This window comes from Delphinapterus leucas, chromosome 16, assembly GCF_059928025.1.
Source record: "Delphinapterus leucas isolate spDelLeu-1000000601 "Yukka" chromosome 16, BTC_Dleu_Yukka2, whole genome shotgun sequence".
Classification (NCBI taxonomy): domain Eukaryota; kingdom Metazoa; phylum Chordata; class Mammalia; order Artiodactyla; family Monodontidae; genus Delphinapterus; species Delphinapterus leucas.
The window spans coordinates 61349456-61375615 of NC_143144.1; the positions used below are offsets into that span (position 1 = coordinate 61349456).

At 48.7% G+C, this 26160-nt stretch overlaps 2 protein-coding genes across 8 annotated transcripts in view; one reads left to right on the forward strand and one right to left on the reverse strand.

The window, feature by feature from the left end:
• ARL3 (ARF like GTPase 3) overlaps positions 1–2427 on the reverse strand; it is a 32341-nt gene extending 29914 nt beyond the window's left edge. Inside the window, exon 1 of the mRNA XM_022568914.3 lies at positions 2322–2427. Within this exon, the coding sequence (XP_022424622.1) occupies positions 2322–2324 (3 nt within the window). The 5' untranslated portion in view covers positions 2325–2427. The remainder of the gene's footprint in view (positions 1–2321) is intronic.
• SFXN2 (sideroflexin 2) overlaps positions 1–23752 on the forward strand; it is a 50472-nt gene extending 26720 nt beyond the window's left edge. The window contains exons 1-13 of one of the 7 annotated variants that reach the window (XM_022568902.2): positions 2641–2744; positions 4763–4894; positions 13990–14174; positions 14303–14473; positions 15405–15503; positions 16648–16723; positions 17045–17130; positions 18425–18485; positions 18867–18933; positions 19675–19724; positions 20009–20058; positions 21605–21652; positions 22499–23752. In XM_022568902.2, the coding sequence (XP_022424610.2) occupies positions 14014–14174; positions 14303–14473; positions 15405–15503; positions 16648–16723; positions 17045–17130; positions 18425–18485; positions 18867–18933; positions 19675–19724; positions 20009–20058; positions 21605–21652; positions 22499–22598 (969 nt within the window). In that variant the 5' untranslated portion in view covers positions 2641–2744; positions 4763–4894; positions 13990–14013 and the 3' untranslated portion in view covers positions 22599–23752. Of the gene's footprint in view, positions 4895–12912; positions 12987–13989; positions 14175–14302; positions 14474–15404; positions 15504–16647; positions 16724–17044; positions 17131–18424; positions 18486–18866; positions 18934–19674; positions 19725–20008; positions 20059–21604 lie in introns of those variants that run through there. The other 6 variants (XM_022568895.2, XM_022568894.2, XM_022568901.2 and 3 more) reach the window with 6 other exon arrangements.
• The last annotated feature ends 2408 nt before the right edge of the window (positions 23753–26160 follow it).

The following is a 26160-nucleotide window of genomic DNA, read 5'->3' on the forward strand; positions in this document are numbered from 1 at the left end:
TGTTTATAATTTTCACTGACAATTTTTGACTGGAAAACATAATCTTGGGAACAATCTTCAAATGTTAAACATGCTAGATAACTACCACTAGGTTCATATATACAGGAATTACTCCATAAATAATTCCTAAATGGAGGACTCATCTATTAAATAACAGTGATTAGTTATGCACAAAAATTACTGTCATCTTAGTATTTCACCAAGGACTTGGTATCCTAAGGCAGGGGTAAGACAACTGAACCTCTAGGGGTTCAGAGAAACCAATAATGGCTTTTTGTTGCAGTTCTCCAAATTAAAAAAAGAATAAATATGTATTAGTCATAGCTAAAGGACTAAAAAAATAAATAAACCTGGGACTCACTCTTTACTAGCAGTTACCACGGGGGCTCATGGGATACCAGATGTGACACACTTAATCACACTACTGACCGTTTAAATTCCATGTTCCACTTACAGTTCTAAGAATAGCTCACACTTTTGGAGACGGAAAAAAAAATGCATTTTGGAAATCAGATAAAGAATCCTGAATAATTTGTCCTAATTTCTTATTGTTCATGGTAGGCAAAAAATAAAAAAGAAAATCTCTCTTGATCACTGAATACAACAATCGTATACAACAGTGTTGTATACACTGTCAATTTGTTGTATACAGTGTCAATCTGCACCTGGAAACAGGACAGTGGTTAATTTATTGTGACTTGTAATTATAAATTAAACAATCATAAAAATTACACAGTCCACTACATTGATAAACAAACTGGGAAAAGTTAGCCAACTCTTTCTCATTTATGATGCAATCTCTTTCTCTCTTGGTTTAGCATGCCTTTTTCATTTCAATTCTAGTTATTTTCTGTGTAAATATTTAGGTTTGTACTCATTTGTTGAGAAAAAGTTAGCCTTTAAATGGACAGCTCAAGTATAAACGATTAATAAAAAGCAAACATGTAAAGATCTGTTTAGCCTAAGGTTAACAAAACTGCAATGTAGCAAGTGTTGAAATATGATTGGCAACTTCAGATCAAATAATTCTACTTCTTTAGCGATCTGACAATGTTAAATCAATTGCAAAAATTTTTTCCTATCAAAATTTACTCATTGGATTATCTAACCAAATGTACATGTATTTTTTCCTTGTGAACATCTAGCTTTTTCTTACTTCATAAGTCAACAGAAGTGGTTCAACATTTCTAAAAGTCAAAAAGGGTCTGGAGTTGGGGCAGGGAACTAACTATAAGCTTGAGTGTTAGCTCTTTGCAGCTGGTAAGCCAACCAACCTGCTCTAAACGCTCCAAAATCAATTTTTTCTTTGACTAGTTCTAAAACCACTCAATTCCATTTTAACACCCTCCAACTAACTGCAGAGAAATCAACAAGGAACAGAGTGTCAAGAATCAAATATGTCACGTATCATAATTTACAATTTGGGAAAGTTTTAATCTGGTTCGACAGAGAAAAGGCTTGCCCCAAGTGAATGGCCACCCTCCAGTTTTAATCTGCTCCAAACTGACATTAAGGTCTTTGGTTCTGGTGTGGTCAGATGCCAAGGAAGGTTGCAACAGGTCCGAAGGAAATACTAAGGACCGGGCAGCAAATCTGCCTCCACCGACATGGATTAAGTATTGAACGGGAAACTGGTCATCACCAACAACCAGACCTTGCAGAACCGTCAGCAAATAAATAACTCGGGACTGCAGAAGCGCGCCCGCCACGCAGACATCAAGACGGCGTAAAATCCACTAGGCATCCTTTCCAAGCGGCACCTCTTTGTGTCCTGGGATTTGCACCCTTCCCCCCAGAGGCCCGCACATCGCGAGGAAGAGGAGAGCTAGGCTACCATCTCCCCTGGTACCGCCGGCGCGACCTCAAAGACAGTAGCGCTGGCCCTCTCCCCGCTTCTGGCCGGGCACTGGCGAACCCCACTTTACTGCGGCACGGGGAGGCCGATTCCCCGGGAAGATCTAAGCCTGCGTGCAGAGGCTGCTCTCCGTAGCTCCTCGGATCCGCCCTCATCTCATCCCCAGAGCAATGATGGAGCCCTGGCTCCGTACCGGGACAACCACGCACCCTTCCACAGCCCCTTCCAGCCCCTTCCCCTAGTTTCGGACCGGTTGCAAGCCCCGCCTTCCTCCCCAGGCCCAGATCTCCCTCCAGGGCCCACACTCGGGGCTCTCCGCCGCCCCCCGAAACCAATCCAGGACCCAGACAGCAGGCTGAGCGTCAATCCATTCCCTCCTGTCTTTAAGCGCAGTGCCCTGCCTTGGGCCTGAGGAAGGGAGGCGGGTGACCGACCAGCTCCGGAGGGACCCAGGCCCCACACTCACCATCCTCCCGCCGAGTCCCTCCTCCTCCTCCTCCTCCTGCCTCCCCCGTTACCAGGGGCAACTCCTGCGGCACCGCCCCCGACGTCCCCTGTACGCACAGCGGAGGAGCAAAGCAGCAGGACGGGGCGGGGTCCAGCTCCTCTTTTCCCAATGTGCGCAAGCGCGCCAATGTGCCCTCCCACTGCGCAGGCGGGCTGCTGGAGCGGCTGGAGGCTGTGGCAGGCTGGTGAAGACCCAGGGAATGGTGAAAACTCGCCCACGTGGCTGGCGGGGGCCACCGGCCTGTGATTGGTCCAGAAGGAGAGGTGTGGGGGCGGGGCGAGGGGCGGTTCCCGGGCTGAGGCCAGAAGTGCACCCTGGCCAAGCTGCCAACGCGGGGTGCATCTGGTAGCAGTTGTCTCAGTGCGTTCCTCCCGGGACCAGGTAAGGGGTCTTGGGAGGAGTCCGCCTGCCACATATACCTCCGGTCCCCACATCCCGGAGGGAGCTTGCATTTCTGTCCTGACTCTGCCCAGGAGGGGCTGCAGCGCAGGCTGGGCTTCCACCTGCGGAAGCCACGTGGCAAGAGAAGGGTCTACCTGTGGACCTCTCCTTTACGGCCCCCAGCACCTTCGTGTGCCGGGCTGAGGGGCGGGGGAGTCATGGGTTGCGCACCCATCTCCACACACCTGTGTTAGAATCCGGGCTGGAGGACTCCTGGTGGTGGGAGGCTGCCTGTCGGAAGGCAAGAAGCCGTTTGAGGACTGGCCCTGAGGGCTGGGGTGAGCTGATAGCGGGGATGAAAGACGTTTTGGGAAGGATAGTTTCGTTGATCTACGTTGGACCGGTCGGTGCGCCGTCTGCAGCCCCGGAGGAGGCAAAAAGGGGCCTGCACTTACAGGCAAGAAACAGTGGGAGGGATTCTGGGTGCTACCTCCCACCCCTTCCCCGTGCAGAGGACAGAAAGAAGAGTTATAACATTTGTGCCAGGTCCTATTCCAGACCCTGGAGACACAGCAGGGGGCTAAATCTGCCCCCATGGAAATTACATCCTTCCTAGTGAAATGCTTTTCATACAAGATTCCATTTCATTCTCACAGCCCTAGAAATTGGTTATTTTAAGCGATAAGAGTGGGGACTTGAACCTAGTACTTTCTGACTCTTGAGGAATTATTAAACACCATATTGTATTGTCCATGTTGGAGGAACAGAGTGGTTTATACCTGAGATGTAAATCCAGAAGTTTTTAAGAGCAGATAAAGTGTGGGCATGGATGATACACCTGGAGGTTTACAGATGTGTGTGTGTATGTGCCTCTTACCTACCTCATTGGGTTCTTGTGAGGATTATTATATGTCAAGTACATAGAACATTACCTGGCACTTAGGAAGTGCTATATGGGGCTTAGTTTTTATTTTTTGGCCGCGAGGAACGTCATATGGGATCTTAGTTCCCTGACCAGGGATCGAACCAGTGATCCCTGCAGTGGAAGCAGGGAGTCTTAACCACTGGACCGCCAGGGAGGTCCCATGGCTTAGCTGTTGTTAATAGCTTCATCCAGGTTTTGGGCTTTGCTGCTTTTATGAACAGCAGCCTTTTCAGCCTAGTTAAGATCATTGGAATGAAGGCAGATTTTCCCTGAATGGTCCTTAGCTTTTTATGCATTCAAGTAAAGTATTTTTAAAAACATCTGCTACCTGCATACCTGCATCAGATGCTTGGAGAGAAAACTCAGTTCAGAACCTTGACTAAGGAGGTGCAAGGTGAATGGTTAATTCAGAGTATGTACTCTTTTCAATCCACCCATCTCTAGCCTGTTGGTTCTTTTGTGAAAGAGGCAAAGCAGACTTCTCTTTCTAAGTTGCCTGGTGTCTAACATCATGGTTGCCTCAGAGTCACATGATTGTACAAAAGTATATACTACCAGGGTCTGCTGGTTTAATTATTAGTCTCATTCTCCAACTTGCTCTAGGCAGCCTTGACACCAGCCCTCGCCATCTCAGTGGTCTTTGTGTCTGAACTTCTTTTATTTATTTTTTTGGGCTGCATTGGGTCTTTGTTGCTGCGTGTGGGCTTTCTCTAGTTGTGGCGAGTGGGGGCTACTCTCATTGCAGTGCGCAGGCTTCTCATTGCAGTGGCTTCCCTTGTTACGGAGCACGGGCTCTAGGTACTCGGGCTTCAGTAGATGTGGCACGTGGGCTCAGTAGTTGTGGCTCGCAGGCTCTAGAGCGCAGGCTCGGTAGTTGTGGTGCACGGGCTTAGCTGCTCCACGGCATGTGGGATCTTCCTGGACCAGGGCTCGAACCCGTGTCCCCTGCATTGGCAGGCGGATTCTTAATCACTGCTCCACCAGGGAAGCCCTGTGTCTGAACTTCTTGAGTCTTTGACTCCCATCTTCCTCTGATGGGAGTACAAGCGATGACATTTTGTTTTTCTCCCTACCTGGGGTTTCAAATGGGAAGATCTTGGGTACTTCCCCCACACTTGCAAAAGGATACAACAGAAGAGGTTCGGAAGCCTGTTTTCCAGACTCTGATGCTGTCTGCCAGAGAAAATCAGCTCTCCCTGGAAGAACGAGCATTACTTCAGGAGAGGTAAGTAGGTTATATCATTTTTTTAATCTTTTCCCTTCTTCCCTCCCTCTCTTTCTTTCTCTTTCTCTCTCTCTTTCTCGAGACAAGCACCCTGTAGTGGATAGAGGACCTATCTAGGTGACCCTAAGCCTTGTAACCTGTGGTCTTTTTTTTTTTTTTTTTTTTTTCTGGCACCGCACCCTCAGCAGTGAAGGGCAGAGTCCTAACCACTGGACCTCTAGGGAATTCCTGTCTAAGCCTTGTAACCTTGGGAAAATATGGCCCTAGCTGTTGTCAGATCTTTGGATAAACAGGACTGGATCTGCTTCCTATTCACATCTATATCTGCCACAGTGCAGGACCACATGTGCCACAAATGCTCACCATGCTGGCTCAATGCATGTGAACCTTCCTAGGCATCAGTTTCCTCACCTGTAAGCTGAGACCCTAATGTCTCTGAGCCGTGACGTTCTCTAATCCTGGAAGGAAAGGGAGGTATTGGTTAGTCACCTGTTTGGTTTCCGCCTCCCCCTGTTCCCTGTAGCGGAACCCTGGATGTAATAGTCACCTCTTTAGGAAGTATTAGATATGGTTCGTGTAGGAAGAGGGATCATAACTGTTGAAGAAAACTTAAGACCAGTAGGACTCAGTATAGGAGGGGTAGACAATTTGCAGCTTCGTGAAAGAAAGCTTCTGTAACCAAGGCAGGTTCTTAGTTTGACAAAAAAAAAAAAGGGGGGGACATCCTTGTTGCCCAGAGAACCCAAGAATAAGTTGGAATGTATTTCAGGCAGGCAGTAAGTGCTTTTAGCGGGCAGATGAGGGCTATAGCGTGAACCTTATAGTCTGTTAGGGGAGGCAAATTTTACACTGATAACTGTAAATAACAAGAAAGTGACAATTACAAAAACCCAGCTTGCTTCAAAGGAGGACAGGATGCTATGGGAGTATGTGACAGAAGGGCTTGAGTTTGCCCTGAAGGAGTCACGGAACTGCCCCCATTGGGGGCCATTGCGTGGGGGGAGAAGTTGAGACATAGAATTTAGATTTTTTTCCCTGTATGTTTTACATAAGACAGGACTGGGCAGTTCCTATCCTGACCTTGGTAATGAAGGCAAAGGTTCTTGCATGATTTAGCAAATGATTACCCCCTCATGGTAGAAATGCTTCCATTATGAAAGTCAGAGGACTTTCCAATGTTGGATTGTTGGGTTGAGGGTGGAGAGGGTTGGCTGAGAAGTGTGTGTGTTTGTGTGTGTGTGTGTGTGTTGAGGGGGAGGCATAGCATTTGGGACTGTTTGTATCCGGTGGGAGTGTGGGTCTCTGTAAGCCAAGGCCAACTCCTTTTCCTTTCTGTAGAGTGAAGGGAGGTGAACTCTTTCCCCTCCTCCCACCCCTGGCTTCAGTTGGGACTGGGTGAAATGTCTTTGGTCTTTGGACCAGCCTGCAGGAGCCGAGTCAGCCTGTCCCCAAAGGGCAGAGCCCGGAGCTTTCTCGTGGGCTTTGTGGTGGGGTGTGAGAGGGGGAAGCCGGAGTCCTGGCAGTGGGCTCTTGCTGTGGGCCGTCTGACTTGCCCCGAGAGGTTGCCACTGAGTCACGGAGCCAGGGCCCCCCAGGGGTGCTGCGGAACCACTGCAGTGGGCCTCTCCTCCCTCCTGGGGAAGTGGCTCACCCTGAGCCATCAGCTTGCCGAAGTCTCTCCCACCCTAACAGACAATCTAAAACTTGATCGCCTCTCTCGCTCTGCCTCATCTGTTGGTTTCTCCTGCCTGCCACACCTCTCTGGTTGTTCTTTCTCATCTTTTTGTTGGGTTACCTCTTAAATATAGTGGTTTTTCAGGGTATGTCCTTGGATCGCTGCTCTTCCCAGTCTGTGTATACTCCTTGGAAAACTTTATCTTACTACCCGCCACCCCCGTGCTGCTCCCTCACTGTTTTACTCCTAACCCAGATCTCCATGCTGGGTTTTAAGCCTAAATATCCAATTGCTGACCAACTGGACCTCTTTTTTAGCAAATACTCGAATTCTTGTGCTAGGCGTTGAGGCAACGGTGGTGAGCAAAATGTACGCAACTCCTGGCTTCAGGGAGCTTATGGCCTAGTGGGGGAAGGTGGGCATTAATGTAAAACCACAGAGTATCATGACAGACTGGCATGGCTCTGAGGGAAAAGTACGGAGCCAAGAGGGCTTATAGCAGAGCAGCGGATCTAGTTGCATGGGAGGGAGGAAGGGGGTCCTTCAGAGGATACTCTGAGGAAAGGAGGTGTGAGCGAAGATACGAAGGACAGGTAGGTGCTTCCTTGCAGGTCACTCAGACTGTCTCTGCAGAGCAAAAGGCTACTATTTTGGGGGGTGGGGGGAGCCCTTGAAATTATTTGCTAATGCACCTGCTTTTAAGGCTGCCGTTTATTCTGAGGTGAACTTCCTTTGCAGCCGTAATAACCCGTGGGTCTTTATTGAGGTAGTGGTCTTGGGTGGAAGTTTCCTTTCATTCTACTACTTAGTATAAAACATTTATTTTTTACTAGGTCTGCAGCTTCCATCAGCGATATGTTTCCTTTCCCTAATATGAAACACTGGCTTTGTTTGCTCAAGTCTGTGAATGCTTTTGGATTTAGATGATTGTATAACTCAAGAAGATAGCTATTTTTTTTAACATGTTAACCACTGTCATTTTCACTTTATATACTTTGGCACTGAACTATTACAAAAATTACTTCTGTAATTTAAAAAGACAATGTTTTCAGAATGAGAAAAACAAATGGCCAAAAACATATGAAAAGATGCTTAATCTCATTAAGAATCAAGAAAATACAAATTAGGGACTTCTCTGGCAGTCCAGTGGTTAAGACTCCACACTTCTACTGCAGGGGACACAGGTTTGATCCCTGGTTGGGGAACTGAGATCCATTATGCTGCATGGCGCAGCCAAAGAAAAAAAAATTTTTTTTTAATTAAAAAAAGAAAATACAAATTAAAACAACAATATTGTTTCTCCCCATCAAATTGGCAAACAAAGAAAAGATTTATAATACCCATTTTGGTGAAAGTTTGACTAAAGCAGCATTATCTTACACAACTCGTGAAAAATCAGTTTGTATTATAAAGACTTAATTTAAAACATGTATATCCTTTGATCCAGCAATTCCACTTCTAGAAATCAATCCTAAAGATATAGTTGCCATGGGGACTGCCCTGGTGGCTCAGTGGTTAAGAATCCGCCTGCCAATGCAGGGGACATGGGTTTGAGCCTTGGCCCGGGAAGATCTTACATGCCACGGGGCAACTAAGCCCATGCGCCACAACTACTGAGCCTGTGCTCTAGGGCCTGTGTGCCGCAGCTACCCAGCCCAAGTGCTGCAGCTACTGAAGCCTGTGTGCCTAGAGCCCGTGCTCCGCAACAAGAGAAGCCACTGCAATGAGAAGCCCATGCACCACAACGAAGAGTAGCCCCTGCTTGCTGCAACTGGAGAAAGCCCTCGCACAGCAACGAAGACCCAACACAACCCAAAATAAATTTTATTTAAAAAGACAGCATTAAAAAAAAGATACAGTTGCCATATACACAAAGTGATGTGTGTAAGGGTGCTCACCATAGCAGTGAAAAACTGAAAGTAACCCAAATGTCTATCAAATAATGAAATTAAGGCACATGGAATATTATATAATCACTAAAAAGAATGATAGACTTGTATATCTCAAATGGAGAATTCTCTAAGATGTTAAACGAAAAAAGTAAGTGCCAGATAGGTTATTGGTCCTTAGCTCCAAATCTACCCTTCTTTGCCCTGTTTTATGATACCTGGTGTTGTAAACGTTTTTCCTTTGCCCTCTGAGATGATTTTAAGCTCTACCAGTAGAGGGTGCCAGGGGAACACTGATGAGGAAGGGGTAGTCTTCCAGGTGTCTGGGTGCTTGCCTATTATCAAGTTTCAACAGCACCCCACCAGGCAGCTTCCCAGTGAGTTTCAGCAGCACCCATGTGGGTGTCTTCCCATTGAGTTCCCTCAGCATCCCTGTGAGCAGCTTCCCAGAATCTCAGTGGCTTCCTGGCGAATTTTGTCAGTCCTCCAAGTCAGCATTCCAGCACATCCAGTTTCATGCCTGCCAGCCCTTCAGTGGGCAGCAAACTTTGAAGAGGGTAGCTTTTTAAATCTTGCTCAAGCTGTGCCTGCGAACTTGTAATTCAATATATGTGGAAAATCCTCAGGTGATTTTTTTTTTTCAAGAAAAAAAAGACAAATGACATAGTAGTAGAAGATACAGCAGTAAATCTGAAAATTATTCCTTAAAAAAAAAAAAAAAAAAAAGGATGAGCAGGTGTTATTTAGTGAAGAGGGGAAGGAATAGCACCCTGGACTAGTATTTAAAAAGGGACTGAGACAGATGGCAGCCTCTTGTGTTTGAGAAAGTCTCATAGCACTTGAAACTCAACACAAGGAAAGTCAAACTCACTGTTTTCTCCCTTAAAGCCTATTTTTCTATATTCTGTCTCAGCACGTTATTGCCCCAGTCAGAAACCCTGGTATCACTCTAGGTATTTGTGATGGGTCAACTGGGCTAGGCCAGAGAAACTCCCCAGGACCCCCTCTCTGCTATATTTCCGGTTGGATGGGCCTCTGAGGGAGAAGCAGCCAATTTGTAACAAACACACACTTTCTTTTAGTTATTAGACCAAACACTGATTTAGGTACCGTGGTGAAGGGATTTTGCAAATGTAATTAAAATCCCTAAGTGGTTGGCTTTGAGTTAATCTAAAGGGAGATTATCCTGGGTGGCCTGACCTAATCAGATGGAATCCCTTTAAAAAAGGGCTGGGGGGCTTCCCTGGTGGCGCAGTGGTTGAGAGTCCGCCTGCCGATGCAGGGGACATGGGTTTGTGCCCCGGTCTGGGAAGGTCCCACATGCCGCGGAGCGGCTGGGCCCGTGAGCCATGGCCGCTGAGCCTGCGAGTCCGGAGCCTGTGCTCCGCAATGGGAGAGACCACAACAGTGAGAGGCCCGCGTACCACAAAAAAAAAAAAAAAAAAAAAGGGCTGGGCCCCCGCCACCCTGAGGTTAGAGATTCCAGGAGGGAGGTAGGTGGGTAGATAGATTGATGGGTAGATGGATAGATAGAAAATCTCCTATTGGTTCTGTTTCTGTGGTTGAGCCCTGACTGATAGAATATTCCCCCTATACCCTATCACTTAGCAAATCTTCAGATTCTGCTGCTTTAAAAGCTTCTCTTCTTTTGATCCTCCTCCCAGTTCTGGTGCATCTGGGTTCATTTGAGCCCCACTTCTTGCGTGGATTGTTGGGGGTTCGCTTCCAGCTGGTATCTGCATCCTGTGAGGTCCTGCCATACCCTATTTACTTTCATATGATTTCCCAGATTGTTCTTTCTTTTTTTTTAGTAAATTTATTTATTTATTTTTGGCTGCATTGGGTCTTCGTTGCTGTGCGCGGGCTTTCTCTAGTTTTGGCGAACGGGGCTACTCTTTGCTGTGGTGTGCGGGCTTCTCATTGCTGTGGCTTCTCCTGTTGAGGAGCACAGGCTCTAGGTGCGTGGGCTTCAGTAGTTGTGGCACACAGGCTCAGCACTTGTGCCTTGTGGGCTCTAGAGCGCATGCTCAGTAGTTGTGGCACACGGGCTTAGCTGCTCCGTGGCATGTGGGTTCTTCCCCGACCAGGGCTTGAACCCATGTCCCCTGCATTGGCAGGTGGATTCTTAACCACTGCACCACCAGGGAAGTCCCCAGATTGTTCTTTCTAAACTACACATCTCACCTTGTCACTCTTCTTGAAATCTTTTAATGGCTTCCTGAAATTTTCAGGCAAAAGTTCAAAAGCCATAGCTGTTTTTTTTTTTTTCTCGGTATGTGGGCCTCTCACTGTTGTGGCCTCTCCCGTTGTGGAGCACAGGCTCCGGACGCGCAGGCTCCGGATGCGCAGGCTCAGCGGCCATGGCTCATGGGCCCAGCCGCTCCGCGGCATGTGGGATCTTCCCGGACCGGGGCACGAACCCGTGTCCCCTGCATCGGCAGGCAGACTCTCAACCACTGCACCACCAGGGAAACCCTGGCTTCTTTCCTGATTTTCTGCAGTTTGAATATAATATGCCTGGGTGCAGATTTTCTGATAGTTGTCCTGCTTGATGTTCTCTGAGCCTCCTGGGTCTCTAGTTTCGTTTCTGTCATTAATTTTGGAAAATTCTCAGTCATTATCACTTCAAATATTTCTTCTGTTCCTTTTCCTCCTCTCCTTCTGGTATTCCTCTTATATGTATGTTGCAACTTATGTAATTGTCCCAAGGTTCTTGGATATTCTATTCTTTTATAAATTCTTTTTTTCTCTTTACTTTTCAGTTTGGGAATTTTCTTTTCTTTTTTTAAAAATATTTATGTATGTATGTATTTATTTGGTTGTGCTAGGTCTTAGTTGCGGCTCGTGGGCTCCTTAGTTGCGGCTTACGGGCTCCCTAGTTGTGGCATGCGTGTGGGATCTAGTTCCCTGACCAGGGATCGAACCTGGGCCCCCTGCATTGGGAGCGCAGAGCTCTATCCACTGTGCCACCAGGGAAGTCTTGGGAATTTTCTGTTGACACATATCCAGGCTTGCTGGTTCTTTCCCTGGCCATGTCAAGCCTACTGATGAGCCCATCAAAGGCACTTTCATTTCTGTTACAGTATTTTTAGTTTCTGACATTTCCTTTTGGTTCTTTCTTAGAGTGTCCGTCTCTCTGCTTCCATCATCTGTCTGTTCGTTCATGTTGCCCACTTTCCCATTGGAGTCCTTAGCAGATTAATCATAGTTATTTAAAATTCCTGGTTTGATAATTCCAAAGTCTCTGTCATCTGGTTCTGATGCTTGCTTGTTCTGTCTCTTCAAACGGTGGGGTTTTGTTTGTTTGTTTTGTTTTGTTTTTTTGCCTTTTAGGTTGCCTTGTCCTTTTTTGTTGAAAGCCAGATGTGTGTGAGGTTTTACTTTTTTCTGGCAAGGAGTTAGGTTGTGATTACTGTTTGCTAAAGCTGTAGGGGTCAAAAGTCAAATTTCCTCTGGTGTTCTTGTTTTTGTCTCCCCTGTTGTCTTTGGGTTTCTAGACACGTCTTCTTAAATAAGGTCTGAGACTCGCGGTTCGTTCTGTTGTTAGTCATTTCTCCCTGTTATTATACGGGAGCCCTATACCACCGACAGTGTGAGGGGAGGGGGAGTGTTCTATAGTCCTGTGATTAGGTGCCCCTGGACCTTCACAAGTCCTTCTCAGGTTCCCCTTACTCCCTTTAGGTGAGATAGGAAAGCTAGAAGGGGTGGAGTTGGGTGTTTCTCTTCCCCCAAGTCAGTTAGGTTCTGGTGAGACCCAAGGTAGTTAGGCTCTGGTGAAACAGGCTAGGCTCCTTTGAGGGCAGGCCTTGTTAAAAATCGCAGAGGCCTCTGGGTCTACTTCAGAATGGCCACTTTTCCCATCTCCCTGCCTGAAGCACTAAGGAATTTTTCTCTGATCTTCAGCCTGAGAACCTGGTGGGCTCCTGGAGGTAAAACTCACAAAAGTGTGTCTCTCCACACCGCCACCAAAGATTGAATCCCCCTGGAATTTTTAACTCTCAAGCTTGTCCACACTGAACTTCCAGCAATTTGTCAATCACAGTTTAAGTTTCCTATGGTACTTGCCCCAAGGGGTGGGCTTCTGTTCCCACTAAGCTGTGATTCTCTGTACCTGCCTGTCTCTCCAAGTTCCGGGGCAGTTGTTTGCCCTGTGACCGCAATTCTCTGGTGGTTCTAAGAAGAGCTGTGGGTTTTCAGTTTGTTCAGCTTCTTTTTGTTGCGAGGACAGGAGTGACCATTTCCAAGCTCCTCACGTGTCAGACCCGCCTTAGTTTTTCAAGTCATGGATTCCAGAACCTAATTATAGGCAGGGGTTCTGAAGTTAGTCAGGCTGAATTAAAATCCTGGCTCTGTTATTGGCAAGTGCTTGTGTGACTTGGCAAAGTTACTTACCTGTGCCTTGGTTTTCTCATCTATAAAATGGCATTAAACATAAGAGTATCTCTATCTTATAGGGTTACGGTGAAGACGAATTCAGAAAACGCATGTCAGGCACCAAGCAGAGTATATAGCATCAAGCAGGAGCTCAGTAAGTGTTAGTGTTGCCGCCATCATCACCAGGTCCCCATGTGCACTGTGTGCTTTAAACACTGGCTCTTCTTCTTGCCTGGGGTACCTCTCCTCCATCCATCTGACTTTCATGCATCCTTCAAAACATTGTTTATTTCTTGTTCTCACAAAGCATGTTCAGAATCCCTCATCCATTTTAGATAAGGTGATCTTATAATTTATCATCCAAACCGGGACACTTTTGAGGTTGAGGGGGTGCTTTTAATAATTACCACAGGACAACAAGCCCCGGCAAACCAGGAGATGCAGTCACCTCAGTTTTAGTACCTCTTCTCTGGCTTTCTGCTGCTCCCCGTGTCCATCAGCAGCATTGTCACACTACTGTCCTTGTTGACTTACTTGTCTCTCTCCTGTTCTGCACCGCCTTGAGGGCGACAACCATGGCCCGGGATCTCTCATAGGGCCGGCATGCACCCTCCCCGCCCCCCCCCCAAATGAATTGAAGGTGATCATGCCATTGTCCTCTCCATCTTTATCAGTGATTGTTTCTACTTTCAGTGTGATCCCATGCCTCTTCCTCCTTCAGATAGATCTGTCCTACCTTCTGGGGCTTCACTCACATTCCACCTCTTCTGGGAAGCCCCCCTTGATTTTTGTGTCTCCCCTTCTCAGCTTCCTCTCATCTCCCGTGCTTATTGTTGCTGTATGTATTATCTGTTGTTCCACAGGTGGGCTCTTGCTCCCCAGTCAGACTCAGCTCCCCAAGGACAGGCCCTGTACTGTCCCTTTTCCCAGCCTCGCCCACAGCATGATCAAGCACCAGGCTGGCCACCAGCAGGCACTCAGGAAACACATGTTGGTGCCCAGTTGCTCAGACTGGTGACCATTCACTGGACCCTTCCTGAGCTGAGTCAGATGACGCTAGCGGCTGGTGAGAGCCGTCAGTCTACCATAGCGGGAGGTGCTAAGGGCCTCCAGGGCAGGCTTTGAGGGCAATCTTCATTTTTCCTCTGTTCCTGAAGTCCACAGTTTTATGTGTGAGCAGGATGGAGGCTGACCTGTCTGGCTTTAATATCGATGCCCCCCGTTGGGACCAGTGCACTTTCCTAGGGCGGGTGAAGCATTTCTTCAATGTCACGGACCCCCGCACCGTCCTGGTACCAGAGCGGGAGCTGGACTGGGCCAAAGTGATGGTGGAGAAGAGCAGGTGAGCGGTTAGGGGAGGGGGCTGGGGGCAGTGGGGCGACGTCGGTGGGTGCCCTAGGGACGAGGTGGAAACGGAAGACGAGGGGCCAGGGGTCAGGAGGTAACACCGCCTGTGGTCCTTGGTGGCAGGATGGGGACTGTGCCCCCAGGCACGCGAGTGGAGCAGCTGCTCTATGCCAAGAAGCTGTACGACTCGGCCTTCCACCCTGACACCGGGGACAAGATGAACGTCATTGGGCGGATGTCCTTCCAGGTCCCCGGGGGCATGATCATCACGGGCTTCATGCTCCAGTTCTACAGGTGCGACCCGGGAGCAAGGCAGCGCCAGGTGCAGCCACGTGGACCTGTTAGGCAGGGAGCCATAGTAGGATGATCCGTCTTTATGGATCCCTGACCAGCTACCAGGCACTGTGTTAAATTCTTTGCATGTTATCACCTCATTTAATCTCAACAACCCTACAGAGAGGTACTATTTTCATCTCCATTTTATAGGTGGAGAACTGAGGTTCTGGAGAGGTTATATGACTTGTCCAAGTTCACACAGCCAGGAAGTAGTGGTGCCTGGCTGTATAAACTGAGGCAGGCCTCTCAAGAGTGCTCAACGGATGAGCTATTCTAATTCCCTCTTTAAAAAGTACTTATTCAACAATGAATTTAATGTATTTTTATAATGTAATATCCAAGTAAAAATATTGGGATACCCTTTCAGCCCAGTTGGGGAGAGAAACTTTCTCTGTTGTTCCCCCTTTCTCTCTTCCCTCTCCCCCCTCTCTCCCCCACACATTCAGTTACCCAGTTGTTGAGCCAGGCCTTGGGCCAGGTGTGGGGAGTATAAAGACTTTAGTCCCTCCCTTCAAGGGGTGCCCAATTTTGTTGAGACCAAGAAGTAAATAGTTACCATCCAGCTTGCCAAGTGGTAGGTTAGAGGTAGAATATGGGGTGGTGGGAGCAGAGAGCATAGAATGACTAACTGTGTCTCAGGAAGGGCAGGGGAAGGGTTGGGAAGGTTCCAAGGAAGAAGAGGTCTCTCAACAGAGCAGGATTCAGCCATGTATGGAAAGGTTAGGGGGTGTGGATGCTCCAGTCAGAGGGACAGCCTGTGCAAAAGAGCCCAGCTGCATGAAGCAGCATGGGAACAGCTTGGGGAGCGGCAGGTAATGTGGTTTGACTGGTGTGCCCCAAACCCTCTTTCCATCCTCCTCTCTGCCTCTCCGGGCCCCCCTCCTGGTAGGACGATACCGGCAGTGGTCTTCTGGCAGTGGGTGAACCAGTCCTTCAATGCCTTAGTCAACTACACCAACAGGAATGCAGCTTCCCCCACGTCGGTCAGGTAGGAGACCTGAACCCCAGGCCATCCATGTGGGCCTGGAGCAGGTGGCTGTCCTCTTGCCTCCAGGGGAACAGCCCTTCTAAAGGGTTCCAGGGCCATCAGTCCTCCCTGGGTGGGACCTGCCCTGGGCAAGTGACCAGGTCTCCCTTTTCAGGGTTTAGAAGTATTAGGCTGACTAGGAGAGTATCTTCTTCCTAGACCAATTCAACATTCATTCATTCACTCATTCATTCATTCATTCTACAAATATTTCTTGAGTGTGTATTAGGTGCTGGGCATGGTTCTAGGTGCCAGGGATACATTTGATTAAGACATGTGTGCTCTCTAGAGTTGAAGGTCTTTTTTTTTTTTTTTTTTTTTTGCGGTACGTGGGCCTCTCACTGTTGTGGCCTCTCCCGCTGCGGGACGCGCAGGCTCAGCGGCCGTGGCTCACGGCCCCAGCCGCTCCACGGCATGTGGGATCTTCCTAGACTGGGGCACGAACCCGTGTCCCCTGCATTGGCAGGCGGACTCTCAACCACTGCACCACCAGGGAAGCCCTAGAGTTGAAGGTCTTTTAAGAAAACAAGCATAGGGACTTCCGTAGTGGTCCAGTGGTTAGGACTCCACGCTCCCAATGCAGGGGGCACAGGTTTGATCCCTGGTCAGGGAACTAAGATCCCGAATCCCACATGCCGCATGGCGCAGCCAAAAAAAAAAAAAAGGAAAACAAGCGTAATAATCTCAGACTGTGATTGCTGCCATTAAGGAAATAAATAGATAACAAGACAGAGAACAGCAGAGGGGCATCTGTGTAGATAGGCTGTTCAGGGAAGTCCTTTCCGCAGATCTGGCATTTCAGCTGAGTTTTGAAAGATAAGGATTTAGCCATGCAAGAGCCCAGGGAAGAATTCCCGGGATAGGGAGCAGCAACATGCAAAGGTTCTGAGCAGGAAGGCATTTGGTGTGTTTAAAGTACTGAAAGGAGGCCAAGGGGACTGGAGCAGCTGAGTGAGTTGGGGGGAGATCACAAGGTGATGCTGGGGACAGATCACATGAGCTTCTCAGGCATGAAGCCACATTTCTAGCCTTTATCACTCAAGCCATCGTCCTGCCCTCAGCCAGCTAGGGTCCCCGCTCCCAAACATCTTCTCTCCTCCACTAGGCAGATGGCCGTTTCCTACGTCACTGCCACAACCGCTGCGGTGGCCACTGCTGTGGGCATGAACACGTTGACAAAGGTACCGTCGGGGGTTGCTGTGGGCATGGTGGCCACTAGGCGGCAGCAAAGTCCTAGGGAAAACTTTTTTTTTTACCAGGCAGGGACCGTTTCCGGTCTGGATGAGTTGGGTTTGGCCAGAGCCCAGTCAAGTAGTGGGAAATTCAGCAGGGCTGCGCCCATTTGGTCTTTCTCGGGCCTTTGAGGGAGTTTGGGTTCCCCGACTGAGTGTCAGGATGCGTGGCAGTAGCGAGGGCTGATTTCTTGCTCTATCTTCCTGAAGCCCCTTCCACCCCCATCTCCAGGGAGCCTGACCTACTCCCATTGTTCTCTTCTCCCACAGAGAGCCCCGCCCCTGGTGGGCCGCTGGGTGCCCTTTGCCGCTGTGGCTGCGGCTAACTGTGTCAACATCCCAATGATGCGACAGCAGTGAGTACAGGGATCCCTTTTCCTCCCTACAGACCGTGAGGCTAGCAGGGGAAAGGCAAGAAACCAAGGCAGTGGGGGGCTCGTTGGGGCTGAGGTGGGTGTGGGGAGGGCAGCCGAGCTGCGCTTCTGAAAGTTCCCTGAGGACTGGCGGCTCCAACAGTGATGGCTGCAGGAGTGGCGGGTGACTTAGGTTTCATCTGTGATGTGTGTTGTGGGTAATGGGGAGCAGGGGTGGGGCGTTAGTGAGGACCTGTGGGGTTTGGCACCAGCTCATGTCCTTTCAACTGCAACTGTCTTTAAGTTGTGGACTCGGCCTACTTCCAAAGCCCTGGGGATGTCTTACAGAATGAAACGCAGCAGAGCGAGGTGTCCAAAGATAGAACAGAGCCAAGAAGCTTTGAGGAAGCCAGAGGGGCAGATAGATGTTTTCCAGGCACCAGGCTGTAAGCGTCACAGCAGGAAAGGTGAAAGGAGAAACCTGCTGTGTGTCACAGCTCTTGTTTCTTGACTAGAGAAAGTATAGATGTTCCTCTGTTATAAAATTTAATGATGTAGTAGAGGTAAAGCGCCCCAAATAGCGCCTGGACTGTAAGAAAATGCTGCATTAAGCGTTAGCTACTGTTGCCCCTGTTTCCATCAGTGCCTTCCTCATCATCACCAGTATCTATAAGGCACGTTTTCTTGGGATTAGTAACAAATGGAAAGTGATCACAGCTGCCCTTAGAAAGAGCACACCACAGAGTAGTCCTGCATGCACACTGCTCACCTCCTCTTTCCCGCCGGCCCCCCCATCCAGTTGCTCCTTCCAATGAATGAATGAGTCCCCACCACCCACCTGGTCTTGGATGGAGTGCAGTGAAGCACTGGCCTGAGACCAACAGCTCCTGTTTGGGAGCAGTCACTGTGTCAGGCACTGGACTTAGCACTTTGCAGGCATTATCTTGTTTAATCCTCACCAAGTCCCATGAAGTGGGTGCCATGATTATCCCCATTTTGCAAATGCGGATAACTGTGTCTTTAGAAGGATTAGGGAACTTGCTCAAGTTCATACGCTTGCTCTGCAGTTTCCGGATTCAGCCTAGGCCGTTGGGGCCCAGTGCTAGCTCTCTGAGCCTCTGCCCTAGGTCACGGCTGGATACCACTCTCTGGAGTGGGGAAGGGCGCTCCAAGGGCCAGCTGCAGGAGGTGGCTTCCTAGAGCTTGAGTGCCCTGGCCTTGGTCCCCTGGTGTGTCACATCGCTGGCAGCCTTCCAGCACCCCTTTCCCATATCCAGCACCTCCTGTCTGTGTTTAGGGAACTCATCCAGGGCATCTGCGTGAAGGACAGGAACCACAATGAGATTGGTCATTCCCGGGTGAGCAGAGGCCTGCCTTTGGGGTGGGAGGAGGGAGTTCCCTCTCAGACCCTGTCCTGTTCTTCGTGGTCAGAGCAGGCCTGGGCTCTACTATAGGGTTGAGAAAACTTCTCCCTGACTCCATCCTCCTTCCCCATCGATTTTCCCTCCATATCTCTGTTCATGTCTTTTCTCCATCGTTTCTGGTCCTGAAGCCATAAAAATGTGGCTGGGTGGGAGAGGGTCAGGTGAGGTCGCTCAACCCCTGACAGGTCCATCCCTTCCTCTTTACCAGCTCAGACTTGGCCTTGACCCTGACCCTGACCCTGACCCAGCCCTCTGGTGCAGCCTATGGATATTGGATAAGCTCATTCCTGACAACTTACTCTTTTCTGCCCTCAGAGAGCTGCGGCCATAGGCATCACCCAAGTGGTTATTTCTCGGATCACCATGGCAGCCCCTGGCATGAGTAAGATGGGGAAGCCCTCCCATCCTGGGGGACCCTGGAACAAGTGATGGAGACCTCAACCACACTTCGGGTGGGGGGTGGGACCTCAGCCTCTATAGACATGCTTCTCAAACTGGTTTGCATGAGTAAGCTGGGGAAGCCCTCCCATCCTGGGGGACCCTGGAACAAGTGATGGAGACCTCAACCACACTTCGGGTGGGGGGTGGGACCTCAGCCTCTATAGACATGCTTCTCAAACTGGTTTGCTTGAGTGCCGAGAGCCACGGGCGAGCCACACTGTAATTCTTGGAATGTCAGTTAATCAGAGATTTGGTGGAGAAAGTTATTTTCATTTAACAAATATTCCTTAAGTTCCTTCAGTGTGCTGGACACAGTGTGGGGTGCTGGGGAGACAGTGGTAGAGAAAAATAAGTCCCCTGCCCTGGTTTTGCTGTCAGCAGGGGCATGTTACAGAGCAGGATACAAAACTTGCTTCAAAGATAGTTTTGAGAAGGGTGCTCTGGGCCTGTGGTACTTGTCCTCCTGTTCTTATAGGTGTGCAGGTTGAGGAGTTTGGGAAGCACCTTCTGTCAGGACTTGGGGGAGAGGTGGGGCGTGGCCATGCCTACAGTCTTCCATTCTTCTCCCAAATGAAAAGTATTTTCTGGAACTTCTGGGGAAGGAAGGAGAATTAGTCTGTGATCCGACTTCGGAAAGGGATCTTGGGGGGAGTCTCACAGCCTTTCCCCTGGTTTCTTCCAGTCCTGCTGCCGGTCATCATGGAAAGGCTGGAGAAACTGCGCTGCATGAAGGTGAGCGGATTCTCCTTTGCATCTTCCCTGCCCAGAACACATACGTGCTGGGGGCTCCCGACCGTCTTACCCTTCCCTCTTGCTCCCACCCTGCACCTCATTCAAGTAGGGCCCATCCCGGTGCCCGCTGGCTGCCCAGTTCTCGGCCTTGTCTGCCGAGAGCAAGGAGAGCCCCGTCCCCACCCTGCAGAGCCAGGGTTTCCCGCCTGCGGGTTTCTAGCGTGGGTTTCACCTCGAAGTATGTAAGTCCCACGTGGGTCTCTCTTTTGTCTGTTTCTGTGCAGAGAATCCAGGTGCTGCACGCCCCATTGCAGGTTCTGCTGTCTGGGTGTTTGTGAGTTATCATATTTTCTCGGTTTGGGGTTCTATGGTGGGTGTTTGTATCATATTTTCTCGGTTTGGGGTTCTATGGTGGGGTGCCCAAGATCTGTCTTCTTGTGTCACCCATGTTGGAAAACATGTACTCCTTTACCTGACTTCAAAAGCACCCGGGCTTTAACGCCTGTGGCCCCTCTGGTGCGCTCTCACCCCTTCTTTCTGAGGGCGCCAGGCTGGCACTGTGCACACACTGGAGTGGGAAGTGGAACCCTTGGGGGTCCTTCTGTCCCAGGGTCTCCCCTCTGACCTTAGGTCTTCAGTAGTTTTAGAGAAGAGACAAAAATGATGAGATCATCCCACCACAAAAACGAAATGAATTATGTGATGTGATAGAGGGGTTAGCTCACGCCGGTGGTAAACTTACACAGTGTTACGTGTCAGTTATATCTCAATACATCCAAAAAGATGAGCCATTGAAAATGACAGCACAGCCTGGGCCCGTCAAGTGTCCCAGCCTCGCATGGGAGGAAAGCACCATGAGTCCTGGCAGCGTTCTTAGGTGCCTGCCCTTGACTGGACATGTCCCAGCATTACTCATGCTTTGTGAGGCCATGAGGCTAATGACAGCAACCAAAGCTAACATGCATTGGATGTTTTCTGTGTGCCGCCACTGTGTTGATGTTTCACGTCTATATTTCTGCCTATTCCCTCGGCCCTCGAGGTGTACATACCGTCATCATCTCCTTTCCCAGATGAAGAAACTTGCCCACGCGTCTCTAGCTGGTAGTTGCTGGAGCTGCAGTTGGATCCTTAGCAGGTCTAACATTATGCCAGGCTGTCTCCTGCTAACTGATTTCCCACTGAGGGCACAGTTACCATGGGCTGGATGTGTCACACATGTTATCTCATTTAATCCTCACAGTAACCGTGCAGAGTAAGTACCCCTCTGCCGTCTCAGAGGGAACTTGCCCAAGATTGCACAGCTAGGAAGTGGCAGAGCTGGGACACGAACCTAGGTCTGTTAGATTCCCAAATCCTGTAAAACATGGTCCTGGATCCGCATCCTCTGAGAACTTGTGAGAAATAAAGACTCTCAAGCCCTTTCCCAGACCTACTGAATTAGCATCACACTTGAACAAGCTCCTCGAGCGCCTTGCATGCCCAGTGAAGTTTGAGAAGCTCTGCCCTCACTGTTCTCCAACAGCTCGGGCATTCAGTGAGTGCAGGAGCAGGACCCTGCGTTCACGCCCCTCGCTGCTTTCCCTATACGCCAGGGATTGCCTGTGGTCATTAGGGCTGCTGCCCACACTCCCTGGTGACTCCATTACCTTCTTCATCTGCTTGAGTGATGGGTGGGTGGGGTGTGAGGGGGAGTGTAGGGGGGGCTGATTCTGTCCTGTGCTAGAGTGAGTCTCCAGGCACCAAGAGACCAGGAGAAGGGTTGGAGAGAGAGGAGCTTTGGCGCCGGCTCCCCCTTCCTTTGAGGGGCTCAGCGATGGGGTGTGGGTGGCTCTGTGAGATGCCAGACACCCCCTAATGCTTTGGTTTCTCCTTTCTTCCAGCCTCATCTTCATGGTGCCAGTGGCATGTGGGCTGTTCCCGCAGAAATGGTATCAGCTGTTCATTCCTCACTTGGTTTTACTGAGCACCCTGTCCCTGGTCTCCCTGACCTGCCTGGTGTCCCGAAGGAGAGAGGGAGGGGCAGGCAGGGAGGCATCTGTCCAAGGACAAGTACCTGTCAGTCTAAACGCTGGGCCTCTTGACCCCAGGTGAATGGTAAACTGAAACAGAGCTCCAAGGGGCAGAGGGATGAGTTGCTCACTTCCAGTGGGGCAAAGGCTGCCTTGGAGAGAAGGTGGGGGAACAATAAGAGACTTTCTGTCCCTGCTGGTTGAGTTACTAGATCCATCTCCCTGGCTGGATCTGGTCTTTGAAATTGAACAAGAGGGTAGGTACTCACTCTGGCTGAGGTTTGCCAGAGGGTGGACGGCTTCGACCTCTCCACTTCCCTTGCGTGTCCTGGGGGGTGGGTGCAGAGAGCAGAGGAGGTGGGTGAGGAGAGATGACGGCAAAGGGAAGGTAAGCATCAGACTGGGGTGGTGGGGGTGAGGCGGAGTACTAGCTCCAGGAGACCAGGCATAGCTTGAATAGATACGGAGAAGATGCCCGTTTCCCTTTCCCTAGTACTCTCAGCTCCGTAGTCACCTGCTACACATCTCCTGTGTTCTGAGCACCGAGCTTGTAATCTTGAAGAAGACGGAAGTTTAGCACCAGGGAGATGAAGTCAGGGCTCAATAGAAGTAAAAGCAACATACTGTAGTGTACGGAGGTCATTAATAATTCTGATGGAAAATGGGCAAGGGCTTCTTACAGGCGGCATCTGAGTTGGATTTTATCTGAGGGTAATTTGCTGCTCGTCCAGGTGGCACACTTATAAGCCCCTTCTCTCTTCTCAGTGAATTGCCAGTTTCCTATCTGGAACCAGAGCTCCAGGACGCTATCAAGGCCAAGTATGGAGAACCTGTGCCTTATGTCTACTTCAATAAGGGTCTCTAAATGCCCCACCCCAGCAAGCACCAGTCCATACCCATATTTACCAGCTCCTCCTTAGCCACTGTGGATTCCCGTGCCTCATTCCTCTTTGCCAACAGGGCCTGTAGGCCAGGGTGGATTTGGGGGGACGAGGGTGGGGGTGGGAGGATGCCTCATGCTTCTACCCAGGCACCTGGGTTTATTGGACTCCAGGGGATAAACGTGAACGAGGGGAGAGAGGCCAAGTCTTCTATCTGCTCTCCCCTAACCCCTGTCCCCTGGAGACCAGGAGCTGAGACCCCCTCAGGGAGAAGGTGCTGAGACCTGGGGGTGACACTCAAGCAAACCGTTTGGAAAAGTTAGGAAACCTTTAGGATTCTGGTTCCAGCCAGGATTGAGGAAGGGCCCCTCTTCTCTTCCTCCTCATCGGCTCTCAGGCAAGGGAACCTTTCACCTGTGTAGTTCTGGCTCCTTCGGGAAGCGGGAAGGAAGAGGCCAGGTCACCTTGGGGCTCCTCTTTGCTCTTCCCCACTCTCCTCCCCAGGGCCCCCTGGTCAGAAAGGTTCTCTGGGAGTCTTGCTAAACTTGGGTTTATCAGGCACCCAGGAGTTTTAGTGCAAAAAAAAAAAAAAGGACATTGTGTGAGGCAGCAGAGTTTTGTGGTGCTTCAAGCCCTACCTGTTGACACTGGCTTTGTTCTCCTGCCCCTAAAATCATATCCGATTCTATTTCTCTGGGTCTAAAAGATAAGTCCACTGACCGAGTAAAAAGGATGTAGGTAGGCATTAACTGCACATGTCAGTGGGTATAATTTCCTGGCTACCTCCCTTCCTCAGCCCGTTAGGTTAAACACCAAAGAAAGACTGGTGTGTACTGAATAGGAAAGGGAAGTTTTATTTGGATGCCTCTGAGAGGAAATCAACCAGGACCAAAGAGCCTTAAAGGACACACAGCAAAGCGCAGCCGCTCGCCCTTCCCAGCCTGGCTGCTCTAGGTGATTTCTCAGGCCCTTGGGGGAGAGGGGGCTGTTGTGGCTGACCTGGGGCCATGTCTGTATGAGTTTTGTGTAGTAGAATTTACTGACTGATCAAAGGATATCACTGTGAATCGAATGCATTTCTTGAAAGAACACAGCGAACTGTCTGCACACTGAGTTAATAAAGCCTGGATGGAAAGCAGGATCTGGTTTTACTTTGGCCTTGGCGTGGAGGAGGGTATCACAACTATAAGGGGAACCTGTCTGGTGCCCCGAGGCCACTGTGCATCTCCCTTATTATGGAGGAAAAATCCACCTGTCTTTGCTTGAGGCTCCAGAGATGTCCCAATGTGGGAGTGTGTTGCTCCGGGGGAGGGGGGGCAGGGAGTTGGCAAACCATGGCTCAAGGGTCCAAATCTGCCTGGTATCTGTTTTTGTGTGTTTGGGAACTAAGAATGGCCTTTACATTTTTTAGAAGTTGTGAAAAAGAAAAAGAATATGTGAGACCCTGTGTATGTGGCATGCAGAGCCTGAAATACTTACTGTCTGGCCCTTTACACAAAGAGTTTCCCCTACTCTGGAGTAATGGTCCTTAAGAACATGCATGAGGTTCGCCTGGAGGGCTTCTCAAAACATGGATTATAGGGCCTCATTCCTAGAATTTCTAATTATGTGGGTCTGGGATGGAGCCGGTGAATTTGTATTTCTGGTAATTTCCCAGTGATGCTGATTCTGTCAGTTTGGGGACCACTTTGAAGGACCACTGCTCTAAAGAGAAAGGGCCTCCTCCCTGAGGTCAGGGTACTGGCTGCAATTTGATTTTTCCCCCATTAAAAAAAATTAAAATATAATTCACGTGACCTAAAATTCATCCTTTTAAAGCGTACAATTCAGTGTTTCTTAGCATGCTCACGATGTTGTGCAGCTGTCATTACTCCCTAATCCCAGAATATTTTCATTACCCCTGAAAGAAACTCTGTACTCGTTAGTAGTCACTCATTACCCTCATCCCCCAGCCCCTTGCAACCCCTAGTTTATCTTCTGTCTCTATGGATTTACCTATTCTGGACATTTCATGTAGATGGAATCACACAGTATGTGGCCTTCTGTGTCTGACTTTTTTCACTTAGCATAATATTTTCAAAGTTCATCTATTCTGTAACGTGTACAATTTAATTTTGGCTGATGTCTGAGCAGAAAAGTCTGTGTCTTGGAGCTGGCTTCCTTAGGACAGGAGATCTGCCTTAAGCTTTGCTCATTTCCAAAGGCAAATAGGAAAAACATTACCAGAGCTAGCCGGAGCTTGAAAGCAATTCTGAACTGATGTTCTCTCAAGAATCCACAATCTTCTCCTTTCTTTCCCAGCTCCTTAAACCTCCTGGCATTCCTCCTCTCTTTATAGACAATTACCCTTTTGGAGAAGTCTGGAGTAGTTAGTGATTGCAGTTCAGAGGCAGATTAAAAATAGTTCACTCAAACCGCATCTCAGCTCTATCTTGTAAGACCTCTCTGCTTTCTTTGATTTGGCTCCTGCGGGATGTGGAAAGAAGTGATTAGGGTGACTAAAATGCCTTGGTGTGAGAAGTGCTAATCCAGACTGAGCAGGGTGTAGTGTTTGTCCTGTCCAGTAGCTCAGTTAAGCCCTCGGGTAAAGGGAGTAAAGGAAGTCAGGACAAAATTCCCTTCTGTTTTCCAAATTGAAACCATTGGTGTTTCCTAATGATGATGATACCTGGCTTTTTTTTTTAAATTTTTTATTTTTTTGGAGTATAGTTGATTTACAGTGTTGCATTAGTTTCAGGTGTACAGCAAAGTGAATCCGTTTTAGATATACATATGTCTGCTCTTTTTTTAGGTTCTTTTCCCATACAGGCCATTACAGAGTATTGAGTAGAGTTCCCTGTGCTCTACAGCAGGTCCTTACTAGTTGTCTATTTCATATATAGTAGTATGTACACGTCAATCCCAATCTCCCAATTTATCCCTCCCCACCCCTTATCCCCTGGTAACCATACGTTTGTTTTCTACATCTGTGAATTGACTTCTGTTTTGTACCCTTCTGTTCATTTGTACTCTTTTTTTTTAGATTCCACATATAAGCGATGTCATATGGTATTTTTTTTTTTTTTTTTGAGTGGCTTGAACAAGAGACATGTATTTTCTCACGTGCTATAAGTCCATAATCAAGGTTCTAGCAAATCTGGTTTCTGGTGAGGGCTCTCTTCCTAGTTTTTGTCCCAAAAGTCACTGAGGTATAGTAAAGTTCGTCCATCTTTTTATTTTTTCTTTCTGTTCTTCAAAGTAAATCAATTTAAATCATCTACCTTCAAATTCATTAACTTTTTTTTTCTTATTTTCATTCTTGTGTTAAACCCATCAGAACTTTTTTTTTCTTTTGTATCAGCTATTGTACTTTCAGTTCCAGAACTTCTAATGATTTTTTTGGTTGTTTTAGTTTTCCTTTCTCTGCTGAGATTCCTCAGATGTTTTCTTATTGTATCTATCTTGTCCTTCAAGATTCTTACTTACTTTCAATAGCTGACAAAGTTATTCGTAGCTATTTATTTATCTAAATCATCTTGGTGTCAGTTATGTTTACTAATTTTTCCT